At 38.0% G+C, this 23,132-nt stretch overlaps 1 protein-coding gene across 9 annotated transcripts in view; it reads right to left on the minus strand.

The window, feature by feature from the left end:
• The window catches only part of ERG (ETS transcription factor ERG), a 116,772-nt gene that overhangs the window by 28,979 nt on the left and 64,661 nt on the right, over window positions 1-23,132 (minus strand). The window contains exon 1 of one of the 9 annotated variants that reach the window (XM_079974919.1): window positions 14,451-14,587. The exons of 6 other annotated variants lie outside the window; for them this stretch is intronic. In XM_079974919.1, the coding sequence (XP_079831045.1) occupies window positions 14,451-14,468 (18 nt within the window). In that variant the 5' untranslated portion in view covers window positions 14,469-14,587. Of the gene's footprint in view, window positions 1-14,054; window positions 14,266-14,450; window positions 14,588-23,132 lie in introns of those variants that run through there. 2 more of the 9 variants (XM_079974921.1, XM_079974922.1) reach the window with 2 other exon arrangements.

Genomic DNA, 23,132 nt, shown 5'->3' on the forward strand with positions numbered 1-23,132 from the left:
GATCATTATGGAATGGGATGCCCCTATTTTCATCAAAGAAATATTGGAAGTTATGGGAGATCAGAATTAATAATAATAATAATGAGAAAACTACAGAATCAGGTTTGGGATTAAGGTGCTTTGTTTTCAGGAATCCTGCTTTTTAAAAAATCATGAAAATAAGTGTCTAAATTAAAGCACATATTGAAATAAGATGCCTGAAGGCAAAACTCTAAAAACTGTTTTTTAAAAGTTCACCTCTCTTCTTTCTGAGGCTGTTTCTGCATTGAAAACTGATCTATGATGGTTTGTTAAATAATAATACTTAACATTTGAATATTTCAGGGGGATGTCACTGAACTACAACTCACATTGACACTGGCTGCTGGCCACACTTGCAGGGTCTCCTGGGAGTCATAGTTCAGCAACATTTGGAGCGCCAAAGATTTCCCACCCCTTGCATATTGCTTTATTTAGTTCTAATCCTAACAGCAACCTTGTCAGTCAAGTCAGTATTATTGTCTCCCTTATTGAACGTAGGCATGGCAGTGGTGGGACTGAAGCTGAGAGAGAAAGAGGCTTTCCTAAGGCCACCTAATGAGTTCACAGCAAAGGTGCGATGTGAACTGGGGACTTTCTGATTCAGAGCTCACTTTCTCAGCCACTATTGCTACAGCAACTCTCTAATAAACTGATTAATTTTTTTAGATGAATCAAGTAGTATATACATTTTGTCAAAGGGGAGGAGCTAGACAAAGAATGATCCAAGGAGTCCTCAATGGCAGAACAGGCGGAAGATAACAGGTGGTATGTTACAACGGCTGTGAAGGCGGATGAAGGCTACAGCAGATAAGAATTGGCCAGTCATGTTGATACCCATGCCAATGGAATAGAGCCTTACTGCGATTATATATTCAGCCTGTGGAGAAAACAGAAGCCTACCTAGTTTGAAAATAAAACTCAAGAAGCAGGTGTGCAAGATAATGTAGAGGCTCCTTTAGATCTTCAGAGTGTGATTTCCCCAAGTGTTGCTCCTGTGCCTTTTAATCATGCTTGCATGAACTTGGGCATCCTTACATTTCCATATTTATACAACTGCTTCTGGCCAAAACAACTTTTAACGGAAACTGTCCTGCTTTCCATTTTCCAAAAATGGATAGTTCGATGGTTTTTGTGAGCTATCAGGGCAAAATATTTTGAGCGAAACTCATAAATCCACAATCTGTTTGGAACAGCACTGACATCTGAAAGGAGATCTCAAGATGAATCTGCTTAAACCTGGGTTCATTAAAAGAGCTAATTCAAACCACTGCAATTGTTTCAGTTGTTTATGAATCTCGACCTTCACAATGCTATGAAAATGTGCTGTCTCCTAAAGATGTTCTTTGCCGATATGACACACATTTTGTATTGTTTCATGGCACACAAGCATTAAATATCCCAGAGGTAATCCACCCTTCTCTTAACGGCTGATGACAGGTCCAATGCCTGAGCAAAATCAGTTGAAGGAAAGGGAAGTCTTGTCGGAAATGAGATTAATCTTGTAATGAGTGTTCAGTCCTGATAACCCATCTGTGCAGAGAACTGCTTTAACTGGAGTGCAATTAACCTTCACCTGACAAGTTCTGCCCAACTGTTATAAACAACATTAAAGGCAACCCCAGTTTCTGTGTAGACTACGCAGTCACATTTCAATACCATGACTACTGCTATGTGCAACAGGTTACTAACAGTTAAGTCCCAGAGGGAAATTTAAAGTGATTCTGGGAATGTTTTCCAAATTATGGCTTGTATGTAACCAAACTTTTCTCAGAGTAGACCCATTGAAATAATTCGTCATGCCCATTATGACTATGAGCATGACTAACAATGTGTATGACAAACTACAACTCATTGTACTTTTAAAAAACCAGTCAGCTGATATAGTCAGACATATACTGGTCATGAAAGTACTTACCACCAGTTTAAAGTGGGCTGAGGTTGGTATATACTTTCCTGGAACATACTTGAGGTTACCAACATGATCTTAAGCCCAGTGCATACTCCCTGCTGTACATGCATTGAGAATTACAAAAATTTTGACACAACTCCGATCTCTATTTGTTGTGCTGTCTAAATAAATGTATCTTCATGATTGGATCTCAAACTAGTGGATTTTCTTTTCTTCTTTATTTAACAGCAAATTTCTATACCACTCTTCACCAAAAATGGTTACCAGATGTTGAACAAAAAAAAATATAAGACCATAATGTATATTAAACAAAAGCATTAAAATAATTATTTTATATTACACAAACAGCATAATTAAAAACACCATAAAAATTGCTCAGCCCATCAGCTACTAAAAGTGTTATTTCTAACTTGAAAATAAAGAAGTTTAATGAACCACTTTCTAATTTGGTTTTATCCTCACCAAGTGCCAAATTTAGACACAATCAGGCTGAATTCCTTGTTCTGTGGTGCAGACAAGTACACCAGACATGAGCACATTTAGTAACAAATATTGTGTTCACTTTACAGAATCTGAGTTTACTGCTTTTTTCCTAAGTTTAAATGTTTTTCATATTTCTTTCTCTCAGGAAATAAAAATAAAAGTGGGTTGTAGCCCATGTTAGTCCTACTCAGAGTAAACCCAGTGTCATTAATGGGCCTAAATTAGTAATTTCCAGTAATTTCAGTGGGTTTACTCTGAGCAGCACTAATATTGAGTTTAACATAATGTCTCTAAATACATTAATACCAAACTACAGAAGCAAAAAGCATTTTATAAACATAATCATATACAACATCAGTAAAAGATCAGTCATTGTACATTGTTCTAGGCCCCCAAGTCTGTGGAAGTTTCTTCCTCAAGTAATACACATGGCTCTATTTTTGGGAACGTTTAATAATTTATTATTATTATTTGCTTTTAATTAATTGCTACTTAATTGCTACTTTTTATTAACTGTTCTAATCAATTATCATTATTGTATTATATCAGTTTTCAGGGGGTGTTATGTGGTTTTTAGTGGGATATTTTTCTATGTTTGTTTTTCCTTGGAAGGGCAGCTGTGCCCTAAAAGCTGGCTCTAAATCAGTTAATAATGATTTTTAAAAATTGCTATGGATCAACAAAAGTTTCCAGTTTTGTGCTCTAAATCTAAAGAAGTGAGAAGTTTATTTTGGACCTTTCTGAACAGACTTTCAATGAATTACAAGATAATCGTAACTATGTCTACTCAAAAGTAAGTCCTGTTAAATTCATTGATGCTTACTCTCAGGTATGTGGGGTTAGGAATACAGCCTGATATTAGTGAAGAGGAAGTTCCAATTCAAAGAACTTCCTCTATTGGTACTCCCTGATCTGGTGAGCTATCAGAATAGGAAATGGAGGCAGGAAGTATCTGTCTACGGGCTCATTATCATCATAAGTGCTGTGGCAGCGTATTTATTGTTTATCACAGCAATAAACACACACATACACACATATATGGTATATACATATATATTCTCAAGAATGGCAAATTCCTATGAAGAACAGTATCTTGTTTACGACAAACCTTTACAGCATTGTTCAAATTCCATAGCATTGTTTGCTTTCTGTCTAATAAAAAAGGATGAGATGTTTTCATTCAGCATTCCAGTGACGGCCCATTGTTTAGAATGTTACTCAAGTGTCTTTTTTACCCTTACTTTCACCCTCCTTCCTGCCCTCAATTTAAGGACTGTAATTAGGCACCAAATCTTCATGTTGCCTTTCTGTACTACTTTAAGACTCTGATCAGAATATTTCTGAGAGTGATAGAAAAGTAGCAAAATGTAGTGAGCAACCAGACGCCCCATCAAAACACTCAGTCAAAGATGGACGGAAAACCAAAGGAGAACGAAGGCAAACAACACAAGAGCTGCTTGCTATTTTCCTACTTGGAATCCTGTGTCCACATGCGCATGAGCGAAGCAGAATCAAGCTTGCTGGCCTCTCTGCAAGCTCCATGTATTCCTCTGAAGTGATGTGCAAACAAACTATGCGTGGATCAAAGTCTCTACAAAATGTAGGCGCCCAAATCACAGAGACCCTTGGCTCATACAACTTCCAGAGGCATAGCCGTATTAATTTGTTTTGCAGCAAAGTCAACAAACCCTGAGGAAGCCTACTCTAGTCCAAAAAAAAAATGCCACAATAAGGTTTACTAAATGCACTACAAGACTTATCGGAGACAGATTTATTATTATTATTCTTTATGAAATTTATATACCATCCTTCATCCAAAGATTAATGGGCAGTTTACAGTTCTGATAAATAACTCATTCCAGGGCCTAATACATAAATAGCAAAAACTAGACTGGATTATGTAATGTCTCAGGTTATGCATGTATAGTGGTACCTTGGTTCTCAAACGCCTTTGTACTCACTTGGAACCCAAACACTGCAAACCTGGAAGTAAGTGTTCCGGTTTGCAAACTTTTTTCATAAGTCGAATATGCTCCATTTTGAGTGTTATGCTTCCCTTTTGAGTGTTACGCTGAGGTCTGTCTGTTTTTGCTATCTATTTTGCGTTTTTGTTTTTGCGGCTCTTTTTGTTTTGTTTTTGCAACTGTGTGAAACCCAGTTCAGCTACTGATTGATTGATTGATTGATTGATTGTGTGACTGCAGTACATTGTTTATTGTTTTCAATTTATGGATCAATGATCTTGTTAGATAGTAAAATTCATGTTAAATTGCTGTTTTAGGAGTTGTTTTTAAAAGTCTGGAAGGGATTAATCCATTTTGCATTACTTTCTATGGGAAAGTGTGCCTTAGTTTTGGAACACTTTGGTTTTGGAATAGACCCCCGGAACGGATTACGTTTGAGAACCAAGGTACCACTGTATCTAGACACCCCGTCCTTTGGAATTGCAGAAAGCAGGAAGTGGATAAATTACTTAGGGCATTCTGGAAAACTGGCTAGGAATGGAAACATATTCCCCAGCACAAACACTGTAATGGGGTGCCCAAAGTTTTGAGCCCATTTTTTATTGCCATGGGCACTTTAGACATCTCCCAAACCAGAAATTAGGCTTGGAAAAGTGTTTTTGTCCCCCCCCCCAAGCATAATAAGGAGAGTACAACTAGTAAGAGTTAACCATCTCTCCACAGGTGCAAACTCCTGGAAGATCACCCCCCTCAAAGAGCCAGTAGAAGGCTTTCACAAGCCTAATTATAGCAAGGAGGGGTTGTAACTGGGAAGTGAAGTGTTACCTCTGCAGTTGGGACCCCCGAGGTCGCCCCTCCTCTGTTGCAATTGAGTTTCAACAAAGCTTTCCACCATAGCTAATAGAATACAGTGGTACCTTGGGTTACAGATGCTTCAGGTACAGACTCTGCTAACCCAGAAATCGTGCTTCAGGTTAAGAACTTTGCTTCAGGATGAGAACAGAAATTGTGCAGTGGCGGCGCAGCAGCAGGAGGCCCCATTAGCTAAAGTTGTGCTTCAGGTTAAGAACAGTTTCAGATTAAGAACGGACCTCTGGAACAAATTAAGTTCTTAACCCGAGGTACCACTGTACTTCTTTCAAGCCTAATTTCAACATAGGGGAGGGACAGAAGAAATGGGACTCTGTGGAAAGTCTGTTCAGGTGAATGTGCACCTGTGTGCACCACACTGGCAACTCATGTGCTATAAGAATAATTTATGGTGGTTTATCTGCTTTTGCCCTCAAATAATGTTGCCTTGTAACATCGGACTGGGTGCAGCAGTACATATGTTCAATCCTGGGCAATTATTTACAGCTACCATTAGTACTGAGTCTTCATTAATGATGTTACTCTAAATGTATCTTTTCCTCTCACAACAGAGGCAGTTTTAGGGTAGTGCAACTGGTGTAGTCACACTGGGTGCTGCACTACAAAAAGCACCAAAACAAGACCGTAGAATGGAGCATCAGAAGTGAGGAGGAGTGCCAAATTTTAGCGTCACACAGGGCATCGTTGAAATTTGAGAGTCCGCCACTGCTCACAAGTACACATGTTAAGCTGTCTTTATCGCTGTGTGACTGAATTGCTGTTAACCTTAAGCTATATAGTGTAGTACATACTTAAGTAGACCCAGATTTGCAGCTGGTCTATATTAAAGGAGAATGGGAAGTTTTGGCCTTCATCCTACCTTATGAATGCAATTTTTAAGAAACAAATTTGACCCTTTAAAACTATTACATTTCCCTTGGGGGATAGTGTTCAAATTCCATTTGTCTGAACATGCTTAATAACTCAATCAAGATGCACTTTTAATCAAATTAGTCTCATTAATCATGCTTCTTTTAGCACTGTTTCTTCAAGAGTATAGCTGTTTGTTTAACAATGTCTAGAAGTTTAAGAGAGGATCTAAGACAGCAAAGACATGGGAATGTAATCTTCTGAGTGCTGCTACCATGAAATCTACATGCACCTCAGTGTGGTTCATGAAAAAGCCCAATGAAATGGGGGTTACAAAACTGATGGGCAACAGCTACACTAGGGTGGATTGATCACAGTACTGTGTGTTGCTAGCCATTGCCCTTAGATTTTTGACACAACACAGCACAATAGCTTGGAGAAAACAAAGGATGCAATTTGTTTGATTGGGAGAATAATCTGGCCAGAGATTTTTATGTCCTGCAGAATTAGAAAGGAGGGCACATAATTCTCTCATGGAAATAAGACATTGAACTAAGAATGTTTAAGATTGGCTGTACTGGGTCCTGGTTCTGTAGTAACAATTGTTACCTATTTAGCTTCCATCAATTTCCAATGCTGGGACCTTTCTGCAACTTTTGTTATATAAATGAACTTTTTTAGTGAAGTATTCAATAAAAAGTGAGAAAAAACTTTCCAATTTTGAAATAAAAGAGAGAGAAAAACAGCCAAGATGGAACAAAGGATTTATGCATCCTCAAAACGTTTAGAGTCTAATGGTTCAGAAAGAACTTTTGTTATGTTCACAAGTTTAGTGCTCCCTAGATATAATAGTTATGGTTCTGCTCCCACCTTGTTATGTAGGAAGTGTAGACTATACACTGCATATAAATTCTATTTTGAAATTTTTTATGTTATCTATTATATGTCAAAGAACAAGGAGGATATAAAAGAGTGTTTGTTAGTAAGGGGAGCCTGTTATGTTTTTAACAATCACTAGAATGCAATCCTTGCTACCTGGAGCTCAACTCATAGTAAGGAATTACCTTTCTTATTTTGGCATCTTCTATTGTCCAAGGTCAAAACTACATCAATGCACATAAATACTAGCAATGTGGATGAACAGCATTCTATAATAATTGTTTACTGGAATTGCAAATTCATCTCTCTGGATGAGATGGGAAGAGAAGACAATCCAGAGTAGGGTCATCCATGCATGAGTCCTTTTCTGCTCTCTCTTTCCTCCCCTAATACCAAACAGGCAACCCAGACTTGCTTAAGCCCCAAACAGGGACCATTTGTTCCTGTGGAGCAAAGAGGTCTGAATGACTCACAAAAGCAAGCCAAGACATGTGCTACATGCTCATGAGTCCACCTGTCTAATGGTGTAATTCTATCCTAAAGTCACACTAATTGAGCATGCAAATCTCCCTATGCTGACATAACTCAAAGATATGATAGCATAGTGAAATTGTGATAGTGTAGTAGGGATCCCAATGTGGCCAATCATGCCATAGATCCAGCAGTATTGAGAAGCCAGCATAGGATCACAGCACATACATGACTTTCTTTCTTTATCCCCCTGCCACCTCCCGCACTGGTGTCTAGAGAACATTGGTGACAGGGAGCTTTGGTTAAACAAGGTTAAGCACAATAACCAGAGAAACCAATGTAGATGAGTAATACTTCTCTTCTGAGCAGAGGCCTATTTCACCAATGTCTTGCTTTGGGCTTAGCCACTGTGAGAACAGAATGCTGCTTTAGAATGTCCTTTGGACTGATCCAGCAGCAGCTCTTCCTATGTTCTTAACTCTTACAGGTTCTTGGCCTCAGAGGTTTACACACAATGCAAACATCAGTTGATTGCACATCCAATGGAAGAGTGAGGAACTGAAATTAAATTTGTATACCGCCCTATTCCTCTAGATCTCAGGGTGGTTCACAACATAAAATTACAAAATGAAAAACACAAAATACACAACAGAAATAAGAACAGAAACAAACCAATAACCTCACTCTTCCACAATACATTTAAAAGGGCATCAGATGTCAATCAGCCAAAGGCCTGGTTGAAGACATGCAGAATGAGAAAGCGCCTAGGTAGCAGTACCTTTCTCAAATATTCACTCACCAACCCCTAATAAACATGTAGTCACAGGATCTGTTGCAGCTGCTGTCCACTGGCAATTGGTCAACTCTGCAGCACTAAGAGAGGCACAGGGTGTACCTCACCCACTAGACCACCAGCAGGTCTTCTAGCAGCAGGGACTAGTGGGAAGCCATCTATTCCTATGTGGAACTGCCATATTTTTGTCCCAAGAAAAGTCCTATGGAATAGAGAGCTCTTTCCGTAGCAGAAAAGTTGTACTCATGCCCAGCTGGAGAATGTAGTGATGAGTAAAGCTTTGCCTGGTACTCTGCTGCCTGTTACACAGCTTTCAAAGGCATAGTAGCCCTGCTAGGGAAAAAGTAATCCACCACAATGCTTTAGGAATTCACTCCATGACACGATGTTGCCTAATAAAATCGGGGCATGTTCTAGTTAAGTCTCTATAACAAATACAGACCCTTCCACTTGTCACTCACCTGAGCTGACCTCAGGATGAAACACTAAATAGTGGTGGGGTGGCGGGGGGGGGGTAGTTTTCTACCATCATAGCACTCCAGGGGGGCTGTTGTGGGAATAGTTTGTTGTCTCTTTTAAGCTGTGCTGATTATATGCTGTTGCAAACTGCTTTGAGGATTTTTTTATTTTTACAACCAAGTATATAAATTTTGCGAAATAAATAATAAAAATGTCATCTAGTACAGGTGGAGACTTGTTAAATAAGCTAGCTAGGTAGCAAAGCAGGAGAAACTTGCTCTAAAAATGGTTCTTGAGAGCACAATAAATGCCATCTTTACAAGTAACAAACAAACAACAAACAAACAAACAAATGTATTTCCCCCCCTTAAAAATTCAGGTCTGGTTTATTAACAGAGAAAACAGCACGTCTGCAACATGCGCACAGTCTAGCTACTGGAACGCCACCCAGAGTGAGGAGGCAGGGCTGAAGTACTCCTCTGTTCCATCCAATCTTCCTCCAGCATGCCAGATCGGGAGTTTGGATTCATCTGCTTGACTCTGTTCATCATTCATGTTTATTTGTAAGAGATTCAACATTGGATTGTAGTTTTGTACAATCCAACATTGGGATGTTTATAGTTTTTTTAGAAGTATTATTTTCCTCAACATTTTTAGAGCCCTTGCATTGCTTTTCAGACCCACGTCTCTTCCCTGATTGGTAAATTTAATCCTGTGTTTGCTAAATCTCATTGAATCTCATACACCTCTTAAACAGCATTCTGTGTAAATATGACGCTATTGGAAAATAAACCAAGCACTAGGCATTTTTTATCGTCTGCTCTGTACTTGGAGACCCTCATTTGCCTGAAAGCCAAATATCTGGATCAAATTCATCCTGTCTAATCAAGAATAAGCCCTCTTAGGCTTTGTTATTGGGTGTTCAGCAAAGATATGAGTGTAGAAGTGGAGATGAGCAGGCTAACTCTATTTCCCACCATGCCTATCCTCCTCACCTTCCAAGTCATGGAATGCAAACCTTTGTACCAGGGATCATTTTGTGTCCATGGAGGCTCACTACATGTTCCGGGACCCTGATTTCCCAGATTTTTGGAATGTGGAGTGCCTTGTCCAATACAAAAAACCCCCTGTTGCACATAGTCTCCTTCCAAAGTTGAGAGGCGATGAGAACAGCGATCTAGAGCTGGGGCATTCATCCCACTTCCCCTCCTCATGTGCTTATGGAACACTGGCTAAGAGTGCCTTCAAAAGAGTTAAGATTTAGTACGCTATAAATAAAATTCATTCCTGCTACATACATCAAGTGCAGTGCAGGATTTAGGTATAAGCTAAACAAGCTATAGCTTAGGGCCCCACTCTCTTGGGGGGCCCCCCAAAATGTAAAGGATTTTTTTTTAAGTTAGAGGTTAATAATTATTTCAGTATTATTATACTACTTCTTAATTGTATTTCACTATTAATATACTTCTTCTTAATTGTATTTCAGTTCAACAATTACTTTCATAAAATTCATATTTTGTTATGTGTAAATGGCTTTAGATACCTATTAGGTCCATAAATTACCATATAACATATATTCAACACAAAAAAAGCAGTGGCAATTTGTTGTTGACAAAGGGCAGCTGGACATATAAAGGGCCCCATTACCTTCAGTAGCTTAGAGCCTCATCAAACCTAAATCCAGCCCTGATTCAAGTGCATTATTGATTGCTTTTTTTTTATCTCTAAGCGAGAAACAATTATGGTCCTGATACTTATTTTAAAAAGAACTCAGGACCATACTATGTATTGCCACAATGTCAAAGCAAACTGTTAAACTAAATGAAACAAAATTCTTATTATACTTATTTGCATCACAAAGGCTCATTAGTTCCAGGGTGTCCAAGACCTTACCAAGTGGTACAGTACAGAGAACATTAAAAAGACATGCCTCTTAACCATGTGCCTCAGTCCCATATATTTCAATGACACTTAAGCTTTACTAGCTATTTCTCCATTGTGTTCATGCATTTTAATTAGACTGCCATTTACCAGATGAGAGTTAAGGATATGCATAAGCTATCTGATGAGTTACACAGCAAAGGAGTGAAAACCTTTTATTCCGGTTTTCATGCAAACGGTCTACAATGATGTTAGCAAAAATAAGGGATGAGAAACAAAAAGAATTGCATACTGCTGACTTCTATTGCATTGTAATCAAACCTACCTTCTCATAGAAATGTTTTCCATTCTCTGAATGGGCCGATTTTCCTTAATTGAATTAGCTATATAATCTAAGAAATACAGGACATTCTTTTTTATACTAGAAATAAACAAATGTTGCTATTGTAATTGAGATTGAATTACATAAACTGATATTGTCAGCAAAGGAATTATGCAGAAATCAAATTAGATAACTCTAGCGACTATTGAAACCTCAAACATTACTTTTCTAATTACATAGACATTTTATCTCAAATAGCAGAGCGTCCTAACCAACCACAAAAAAGGAAACTAGCAATTAAAAGCTGGCTATTTACATGGTCCAAGGTATATTGGGTGGTTTAAACTGAGACAGCTAGCCACAAGTGTATGCAGTATGCCATTTCAGAAAATGCAGTACTCTTTAAAATATGTTTTATTACAAAACTGTAAATACGGTTTTGTAATAAAGCCAAGGGAATCAAGGTAGCATAGCCTGCTGATGAAAAAATTGAAGGCAGGCATTTTTTTAAACCTTTATCCCACCATTTTTGAATAAGGAAAAAGAAACATCAGGATAATTATTTTTACTCTAATCAGCTAGCAATATTGACTTCTATGCTAAACGAAAATGAAAGCTTGATGTGGATTACTTTCTGTTCCTTTTACATATTATAAGGTGTCTACAGTCACTGGGTTTATATATGCCACCTGTACACTATACTAATCTTCTGCTTGCAATTAGCGTTAGAATAACAAAAGGGCCTGTAAGCTTCCCAGTTTGATAACCAGACAAAAACTACCCCAATTGTACCAACATTTTAAATTGGCTTGTAAAGATGGAATGAGAACATCCAATTGATCTAAAGAAGGGTACGGGAATAAGATATAATAAATGGAATAGGGGTGCAATCCATGCATCATACTGAATTATAGCAAAACATCCTTGCCACAAAACTATTACCATTTCATTATCTTCTGCTACAAAGCAGTTTGCACCGTTATTAAAAGGAACTGGGGTTAATATTCTTCAAAAACACTAAATACATATGACTCCCACTCCAGGCTTTATGGCTGTAGTGATTATGTTAGCAAGACTGCAGTTTGCAAACTGTTTGCAAAAAGTCCCACTAAAGCCTGGTGGAAATGGATGAAACTAGTCCAGGATCCGTGGTTCAGCATTTAATTTAATTTATTTTATGCGCATATGACAAAGTCTGGTTGCACATATTTAAAGCATGATGTATGTGCTTGCATGCCTATATAAATTGATGTCAATATTGACTAATAAAGCCAATGTTTATTATTTTTATGTCATATTGACACTGTAGTGCCTAGGACTACATAGAGCATTAGATGCTGAAATGGGCTTTTTAAAATGCCTATTAAGCAATACCACGACATACACTGATTTTGTTTTTGAGGTAAGATTAGTGTAAATAGAGGCTAATTGCACAGTGGTATTAATTGGGATACCCATACTTCTTGGGACACAGATCAATTTGTATTTTTTAAATGCAAATTGACTAGAATTCTCATCTTTTCTTAGAAGCAATAATCATCAGGTTATCTTGCAAAACAACAACCACACAACAATGCCTATAAACTGAGAATATAGCTTATTATACTTCTTACAGTACAGATTAATTTTGAACCCACAGAAATTCATTTAATTCTCCTCATAGTCCCATCACCATCAGTAAAACCAAAGCACACATATGTGTGTAATTTTACATGCAATTTCAGCTGTAAATAAAATGTTTACTGAGGAATTAAGAACTTTTCCTCTCTAAGGTATTGAACTCCATAGTTAAGAAAGAAAGAAAGAAAGAAAGAAAGAAAGAAAGAAAGAAAGAAAGAAAGAAAAGGAACCATGCGACAGTACACTTGCAGAAGTACTGACTAATAAAATGCCAATTGCACAGTTAGATTAATTGTTAACATGTTTGGTCCTATATAGTACTAATAGGAGCTAGCAAGTGCAAATTGAATGCCAAAAGACATGTAAGTATGTCATCAACTTTAAACACAATACTCACTAGTGTATTGTGGTTGTTTTTTTAAAGCAACAACAATGTAGAGACAGTAAACAGACTTGACAAGCTATTTTTAGTTTAAACAAGTTGACCCAATCAAAGATCCCATCTGTAGCTAGTTGTTTGTCTTGACATGATCAAACTATGCATCTGTAAATCTAATCCCAAAAGACTTAAGATCTTCATTTCAAGCTTGATGCTCACAACAAGGTTGATATAGTTGAATTTTTCATCTTTTGCTATATGGGTTCTACACGTTTAATTTTCAATGCATCAATGCAAAGCAAATTTGAATTTTGATCTCTATGCAGAATCATGAAAGCATGCCTGACTAGAAAAGAGAGAAGAGCGTTTTCAAACCCTACAATTAATATTATCTCCATGAAAGTATTTTCAGTACTTGAGGATACAAAACATTTAATAAATAATAACAAACCAAGTAAAACAGTCATTATTGTGAAACCAAACACCAGTTTAAATTATTAAAGCTGCAGCCCTAGTCCCACTTACCCGGGAGTAAAACTCCATTGAATTCAGACGGAGTAGGCATGGTTAGGGTTGTGCTGTTTATTCTGGTTTGGTTGCTAATATATTATGTAAAGCCTCAGAAAAGTATAAAGAAAGTTAATGCTGTGAATGAAATAGTGGATCTCTGTATGTAGGCATATAAAGAGAGTTCATTAATATAAATCCTATACCATTGTCATCAGGTTGTTAATTACACAGGGCTTGTTTCTTCCGCAATTAGCTTATTGTCAAATATGTAGCATGAGCTACAAAACTTCTTACTACAGAGGCACAAACTGCTTATTTATATGTACAACAAAATAATTGAAACCTCCACAAAACTGTCACCTTGCACAGTTTGTTCTAAAAGTAGCTAAGAATAATGCTCAGGCTGAAGTCATAAACCTCAACAAATTTTTATTACCTTCAAATTAAAAACAGCAACAACCAAAAAGGCATTCTAAAAAGTTAACTAAATTGCTATCATTATTTCAGTGACATTTGACAAAGCTGTTGAATATTAGATAAAATGTCTATAAAACAAAATCAACAATATCCAAACGGGAGCAAAATTTAAATTTCTATTTAAATATGTTTGTTTCCATATAAATAAAGGAAATGTTTAAAAGCACCTGAAAACATATCACTTAATTTCTCAACAATTACTCCCCCATTCCCTTACAGCAGTCCAAGGTCCAAATCAGATACATATCCAAAATTTGTTTTAAAAAAGAAGACAAGAAGAAAATTCAGAAGCTCTTCCCACAATAGGGCTTTGCAAGTATAATCCAGAGCACGGAATGGTGAATTTAAAAAAAACACCCAAGTTTTTCTGAGTTTCAAGTTTTTAAGGCTTGTGGACAGGGAGTAGGAAAAAGGAAATTTACTAGGCAGTACAAAGGAAATCTACTTGTCCTCTATTGTGGCTGCGGGGGTGTTGCCCAATTCTACCTTACTGGTGTTTAGAAAGGAAATTAAAAAAAAACAATTCTGAAAAAAGTCTAATAAAAAGGCATTCACTTTCTTACCTTAATAGTACTCGCCATAATGTGATCTAGGTTATTGATCGCTAATAATTACCAATAATAATTATTGCTTCACTCTGACCAGAAAGGAGTTTTGATGAAGTTATTTAGAGCGGATGAGATTGTGCTAACTCTGGGAAATGAAGTCAGCCAGTGGCAGGAAGAGGTTTCTATTGGTCCTGGCTACTGCAGTTTGAAGAAACAGGATATTTGGGAGCTAAGAGATAAGAGGTCCTAAAACAATGTTGTTTTTCTTGACGATATGCAGCTACAAGATTATTATTTTTTTTTATAAATGTCAATTGGCTATGACAGTGTCAGCAGGTGTGATATGATGTGCAGTAAATATGGTGTGCCACACTGAAGCAGGATGCAGATGTCGCATGAACTGGGCCAAATTTGATATGGGGCTCCCCAGGGCATTAAAGATTTAGGGCCAAATTTAGGTTCGGGGTAAATTGCTGCAACCCTACTAATGTCAGAGGACAGAAGCATACCAACAACACCGAACTTTTCTGTTACAGAACAAAGTGTCTTCATACCAGGTCAAACTGTCTGTCCATCTCGTCCAAACAGCAGCAGCTCTTCAGAGTTGCTGCTACCAAATTCTTTTAACTTCAGATGTGATGGACTGAACCTGAGACCTGTTTTGTGCAAAGCATGCCCTTTACCACTGTGACCCTTTCCCTTGAAAAGGGGAAGAATGGAAGTCCACACATGGGAGAATTTGAACTCACTACAGCCTCTGCTTTCAGCTCACCCTAAAGCAGCTCCCTTTGGCCGCTGTAGTGGTGAACTCAATACCTATTGTCTGTTTATAGCCTTCCAGATCTGTTTTAATAGGCTTATTTTCAATAAAGCTGGCCTCATGTCAGGAAAATGTATGAATGGGGATGGGGTGGGGCAATGTTACAGAAGGGAAATTGTACTAACCATTCAAATGCTTATGTACCATAGTTGGACAATTTGATTGTGTCCCAGTGTTTGATGAATAGCAGTGCTGCGCACTGGATCTTCTGTCTCGCATGCATCATCATAATCAAACTTTCCTATGAGGCGGGGGGGGGGGGGAGAATGCTGGCTCCACCTCTCTCACACATTACCCACTTTGTGTACACCGGTCTGATTCAGGGAGCCTAAATGTATCCTGAATGCCAGACACTTGTGTCAGTACAAGCTGTGCATGTTTGTTCCCACTTCTGCATCATCAAAAAGAAAAAGAGGAAATGTATCACCTCACCAAAATAGAAACTACAGGTTTGCATATGCTAATCTATCTACACAGATGTTAATGGGTAGCTTCAGGGCTTTCTTGTGCTTCTTTATCGTTAAGCCAGGCTTGTACCAAACAGCCCTTCAAATAGAGGATGTCTTCAAATAGAGGACTGCCATCTATAAAGTGGGACACATGGCCACCATAGGCAGCTACAATGGAGCTGTCCTCACAGTGAAAGGTATAACAGAATTCTTTCCGTGTGAAAATAATGATCCACACTAAGATATTAACATAGGTACAAGCTGCGTATTCTAGATAGAAGAAACTTAATTTTGCTTGCCTTTTCCTTCATTAGCATGAACACGGCATTGGAGACCCAGGCGCAGTGAGCCTAAGGTTGCTGGACTTGAGATGCAGGAAGCAGTAAAGAAAATGATGAGAACACACCTTGGGATTGAAATGACCACAACTTTATTGATTACAGATGTCAGTAGCCTTTGGTATAGGCACTAGGTATGCATCCTGCATCAACCAGCCCGATTGTTGGCTGGATATTTCATCAGGGTCAATCGTGGGTTATGGATCCCTCCATTACACACATCAAATATGCCCTTTTAAAATGTGGCTCTTTATGGGGGGGGGGGCAGGCGTGTTATTAGGTTGTTGTTTTTATTTTGATTATATATATATTGTGGGTTTAATGTTGATCTTTTCTGTGAACTGCCCTGAGACCTCTGGGTATAGGGCAGTATATAAATTCAATTAATAATAATAATAAAGGTAAAGGGACCCCTGACCATTAGGTCCAGTCGTGACTGACTCTGGGGTTGCGCACTCATTTCACTCTATAGGCTGAGGGAACCGGCGTTTGTCCGCAAACAGCTTCAGGGTCATGTGGCCAGCATGACTAAACCGCTTCTCATGAACCAGAGCAGCGCATGGAAACGCCATTTACCTTCCCACCGGAGTGGTCCCTATTTATCTACTTGCACTTTGACATGCTTTCAAACTGCTAGGTTGGCAGGAGAGTAATAATAATAATAAATAATAATAGGGCAATCCCTCCAGTATGCCATTTGGGGAGTTCTATGGCCCATTAGCACCTGTCTGGGCATTCAGACAGACACCTTCCCCCTGGACCCCTTTACTGGGGTGCCCTGATACTTTGATTATCAATAGTGGGGTAGGGCTCCTTCCCAACTACATCGCTTAGACAAAGTGCCCAACTCAATGCCTTTTTTTCCACTAGCAAGTTGTGACAGTTGCTATAAAGTGGTAGGCAGATCCCCATGCATGCAGGCAAATTCTTCCCTAGCCCCGAATACAGTGACTAAGTAACTCCACAGCAAGGTCACACACACATACAGTGCCTGCTTACCTTCAGGCAGGGTGAAAACATACAGGGTGGGGCAGGTGGGACTGTGCTGCTGAATGCAACTGCAGTCGGTTTAAATAAGTTGGAGGCAGACCTGAGCGAAGCCAGACTTCACCCATAGTAGCCTTCCTTCATAGTAGCCGCTATAGTTTATTGAGAATCCATTTGATGCTTTGAAAGGAAATGGTGCTAAAGAATTAGAATGACAAAATAACCCATGTTTTAAGGCAACACAAAAAAAGAGTTTAAGTAAAGAAAAGTGTATACAATGTATACATTATCTGTCAAACTATTTGGAATGGAGACAAGCATTTAGATTTTTTAAAAAATGTGTCAGTCCCAAATATTTGAAATTCATACATAATTTGTATTTTAGATCATGCTTCCTATATAAGAAGTTTAAAAATTTCCTGTTTTTTTCTTTTTAACAGATTCTGAGCTTCACCGAATTAGATAACTCAAAGAAGTCAAACGTAAACATTACCAATTTATGATAAAAATCAAGAAAACTGTAAACAGTTAAAAGGCAGAATAATAACTGTTTTCACTGTGATGAGTAAGAAAGTGGAAGAATGAGGAACAATGTTATTTCTTGAAGTTTGTTTATTTTCCACCCTTTTCATCTCTAAACAATGGGTAAGAAAACCCAGTTCAAAACATTGTACAATACTTGACCTGAGACAATTTCACCAAACTCAAAAGAAACTTTTTGTGCTCTAAAGATAAAACATAAAAATTCCATTCCAGTTTTGTAGATGAAGATTATCTAACATAATATTTACAACAACAAAAACATGCATTCTTACTCTTCACTCTCAAGTGGAATTCCATCTCCTCATTGTTTTAGGTACAGAGTAACATAGAATTCCTAAGAGGTTTGTTTAAATATTGTTTAATATTTTAAAAGTATCTACTGTTGAATTGCATTTATTTTCTCAGGATATGTATCCACCCTTCCACTTCTAAATAAAGTATCTGACAAAGCTAATATAACTGATTTTAATTTTTTTAGAATTGAATATTTTAAAGCACAAAACAAAAAAAGCATATTTTTAGAAACCAGAAAAAAGGAGAGAGAGTTGTAGCCAATTGCTGTCCCTCCACTGATGCAATGGAATGATGACAGATGTGAGCTTCACATCTTTGGGAATCCTCCAGAATAATGGCGGCGGGGTGCTGCACAAGAGAGGGGGGAAATCACAAAAAATCCTTTAAAATTGCCTTGAACCATTGAACCCTGCTCCCCATTCCTATGTTTCTTCATTAAACCACCACATGAGCTCTTTTCTCTGCGTACAGTTCTAATTGCTTCACCTCCAAAATTATATTGTAGAGTTGGAAAAGGTATAGAAAAGGGGAAACCCAAATGAGTAAGTGTTGAAGCATTTGGGAGTTTTTAATTTAGAGTAAAGACAAGTTGGGTGCGTGGGTTTGATAGAGGTGTATAAAATGATGCTGAGCGGGTTGTCAGGAGGAAGTCTCTCCTCAGTACTGTTGGACAGCCCAAGCACAATCTGCCTGACATTACTTCACCACCACTTCCCATTATTGATGCATTCCCCACCACTAGGGAGTTATCTCAGGCGAGACTGGACAGTGAGCCAGCCATATCAACTCTACCCTGTCTCCAAGGATGGAATGCTGGCTGTGCCAGTGCAAGCAAATCCAGCTTTCTCACTGGGCTTGATTGCCCAGTTCAAGGCTCGGGACACCAACTGCATGAATGACTTTGACTGTCCTGGTCTTCAGAAGGGAGAGTTCAGGGGGCATGTCAGCTGTTAGGATAATGTCTGGGCTTGTACCTTGTATCTTGTATCTTGGAGATCTGACATAACCGCTGATTGCATACATTGTAACCTATGTTTGGGCAATTTAGTGACTTCTGGAATAATGATGTTGGCAAGAATCCAGCCAATAGTCCAATTAATTAATATTAATAGTAACGGTGGTGGTGGTGCAACCATGAATGGGAGTCAGGACCCTTAAGAGAAATTTGCACTAAAATGCTGGTGAATTTTCATGAGGATTTTCTTTTAAAAAAATGAATTACAAATGGCTGCTGAAATGTGGAGAACTGAATTTAAGACTGGAAACATGAGAAATTGAGAAAACCAAAATTGACAGATCTTTCCATCCCTATGTGAAGGTTAGATAGTACCAGGTTTTTATTAACCATTTGTTCTTATTTGCTTGCGACAATTAGCATTTGTCCTCATTTGCTTGAAGGGTTATTCTTTCATGCCACATTTTTCAGTGCATTTTCCTGTCACTTTCTTAACCACAAAAAGTCAACTTACTTTAAAGTAATTTGTTGTGTTAGTGTTACAGAGTGCTTTAATCCACTGTGTTTATGGCTAAAATTCTGGCATGCACCTGAATCCCTCTTACAAAACATGGTCTGTTTTTAACCTATTCTACATTATTTTAATTTTGTACTTAACACTTTCTAATCAAGTTTCAAGCCCAGCCAGGAAACTGAGATGTCTTTTCCTTTCTTTTTATGATTATGTTTCAGAGATTAAACTTTTTTTTAAAAAAAGTACAGCAGTTATACATTCAGTTTCAAAGAGCAAAGTGTTATTCTTTTAAAAATAAGAATGTAAATGTTTATGCTTTCAAAGTTCCATTTATAAATGGCTTTAAGCAATTAGTGACACATTGCTAAAGGGAAAAGGCATGTCTAGATTCAAATGTTTCCAGGAGATGTGGAGACCGCTGGGGAAGATTTAGGTTTTTTTTTATTTTAAAAAATTAAAACTGTTTTTGGGATTTTTTCTTAGGAGGTATTAATTTTATATCAATAAAAGCATATGTTTATAATACTTTGCCAGAATACAAGTGACCACTCATATAAGTTTTTGGGGGGTTAAATACAGCAAAAATGAAACAAAACAAAAGCAGTGTATATATTACAAGTTCTACTGGGCTTTTTACATATCTGTCGAGCTAAATATGTGTACGGTAATTACATGCTTCCCCTGGTTGGTGACCCAGAAGAGCAGCAAAGGAACAGAAAGGACACTGAGTGTTGGGATGAAATCAGGCCAAATTTTATTGACTGTAGCAGGCAGGGTAGAAGTTAGCATGGCAGTAGGGCCAGGATCACTTCATGATTCCACTGCCCAATGCAGAATGGAATCTGCAGGGTTGGACCAAGTCCAACCCACTTCATGAGAGTTGGCCTCTTTGCATACTTTGGATACTGTCTTGGACCCCATCATCCCTGACCACTGGTCCTGTTAGCTAGGAATGATGGGAGTTGTAGTCCCAAAACATTTGGAGGGCCGAGTTTGAGGATATCTGAGTTAGACCATTCTTTTCCTCAAGCTTATTCCCCAAACATGTCAGATTCTTCTGCCACTTAAACACTTGGTGGTTTCTAGACAGTTTTAAGGTCTAGTATAGCTGTTCTCACAAGCACAGTCATATTCCAGGTTGTCCCTGAGGGTTTATCGTTAATATAAGGTAACCTTTTCCTACTCCTCCCTCTGTAGTATTTCCACAGAGGAGTAATCTTCATGTCAAAATTGTACGGTCCAATCCCCACATCTCTGTGGAAAGATGACAAAGTTGATGGGGGTTGGTTTAGTCTAGTGTTCTTCAACTCTGGTTCCCCAGATGTAATTGGATTACAACTCCCATCATCTACTTTAGCCAATGGTCAGAGATTACAAGGTCCCGTGCAGCATCTAGGAACCCCAAGCTGAAAATGCTGCCTAAGAAGAGTTCAAGTGAAGCTTAATTAAACAGTAAAAACTACTGTTAAGCTCTACTAATAACTAATTGACGCTATATTATGTTAGTTAAAGTAAATTTAACATTACTAGTTTTGGAAAGAAGTCAGGGTTAATCCTTGAGCTTAACTACCCTGTATTCAAGTAAAAGGATCTCTATTTTCATAATGCTACTTTTGTGAATTATCATGGTTATTAATCCTCTGCCCTTTTCTTTGATTCTAAAGAAATGGCCTTTTTTAAAACAGAAAAGTACTGTATCAGAATTTATAATTCGCTGTGATACTAAAGAAATAAATTTTAAAAAGAACTTTCTTCTAGTTATCTTCATAAATAAGTTTTAATAAGTTTAAAATCTGAGCAATGGAACCGTTCAAATGTGTCTGTGTCAAGGTAATTTCAGGTATGTTTACTTACAAGTAAATATGATTAGCTTCACAGTCTGTATATCATAACAGTGAAGAAAGATGGCAAGTATTTTCAAATGGAAATTGTCCGAATCTGAGCCAATTTGAAATCTGCAGAGCTGAATGTGAATATGTGTTTTAGTCACTAGATGGTGCTCAGTGTTCTTCTAAAATGAAAGACTTAGTTGAAGTGATTAGGCCACTGGAACAGGCTGAGAATATAAATTCTCCCTTATTTCACAACAGCATTTGACTCCATTGTTTGCCCTCAGCTTGCTCTGCTAAACTAAATATTGCCTTCCATCCACCCAGTCAACCTGTACGGGCTTCTTCCAACATATCCCCTAGCCCCCTCTGGATCAATTAATTCCCTGTATGCATTTTCAGAACAGCAAAGGCTGTCTTACACAGATCATAGATCTATCTTGCTCAGTGCTGTCACTACAGGGTCTCAGACAAGACTCTTTCCCAGCCATATCTAAATATTGTGGGGGAGTGAATATGGAACCTTTTATATGCAAATGGCAGGCTCTATCATTTTACCCATGCTCTTTAGACACCCGGCAAAGAAGTTTTGAGTCAGCACCCCTATCCTTTTTTTGTCTTTGACTTCAAGCACACACATCCCTCCATGCTAGACTCCTTCCACCAATCCATGACCTAGTCCCCTTTAATCTTTTATGGAAGTTACTGATACTGTTTGAATATCAAACAGTAACTTAATACTAAAACTAATACTAATAATTTTATAATTTATACCCTACCCATCTTGGCTGGGTTTTCCTGTTTCATATTTGTGTGGTTTACATATTGGGTCATGTATATATTTACAGATAAGTAACACCTTAATGAATTCAATTTATTTTGCTTCCACGTTTGCATAAGATTATAACTTTAATCTGCAAATTTGGAGGGCAGGAATAACCACATTTATTTTGAAACAAGCTAAATTCTTTATAGGAGCAGACAGACGTCTAATACTGGGATAGTATACAGTTTGTACTTCTTAGTGACTGAAAACATGAAACAGATGTGAAATATTTGAATATAGATCCTAGTGAACCAGAAAGGCTGGGACTAATCCAGATCATTCATAATAATTCAAAGCTGTCACCCTTTGGCCACCATGATTCTCTCTCCCCCTCACACGTGCTGTGGAACTTATGCAATGAACATGCAGATCCAATTTTCTTTCCTACAAGTATGCTTAGCAGTGCTCTTTCCAAACACAAATAGTTAAAAACTTTTTTCTGTCACAACAACCTGTTCTGATGCTGAAGCAACAAAAAACAGCTCTACGTTTGACTTATTTGAACAGGAGACCACACACTGGCACCAAACTTCGTAGCATTTGCACCTAGTAATCTTGATGGAAAATGAAGTCATAGCAAATCTGCTTATTTGATTCCAATAAATAAAAGTAGACCATTTTGGCCCAAGGCTGGTTTTATAGCGTCCAATCCATTTGGTCATATTCAGCACTCTACTCAACACCAGCTCACCAACAAACGGTTTTCGTAATGAAGCTGTTTCACCACGAGTGAAACAGCAATCCTGATTATTTCATCACAAATTCTGACACACACATACAAAATATTCACATTACTTGACCTAAATTTGAGCTGCTTGAAGGCTTATTTCTGCTCCTTCTCAACTTGACTCGCCAAAGGAGTGTATATTCCAGGCAACACACTTACATACTGTCCACTCTGTGAAATACGGAGCTAGCTTTAGAAAACAATTACTTTGCAGTAAAGTGAAACTACATCTTCAAGTACCACTTTGAAGCAGTACCCTAATTATTACAGTCCAGCAAGGGGCTTCTGCAGCTGGTTCCTATTTGCAGCTTAAAGGTGAAGAGCCATGAATGCAAGCTGTTCTCCAGTCCCCTCCCCCCAGCCACAGAGCAAAAGCCCTAGCAGTACACACTAAGTAGAGCAAAGCCTACATTAG

This window comes from Podarcis cretensis, assembly GCF_951804945.1.
Source record: "Podarcis cretensis genome assembly, chromosome: 4".
NCBI lineage: Eukaryota > Metazoa > Chordata > Lepidosauria > Squamata > Lacertidae > Podarcis > Podarcis cretensis.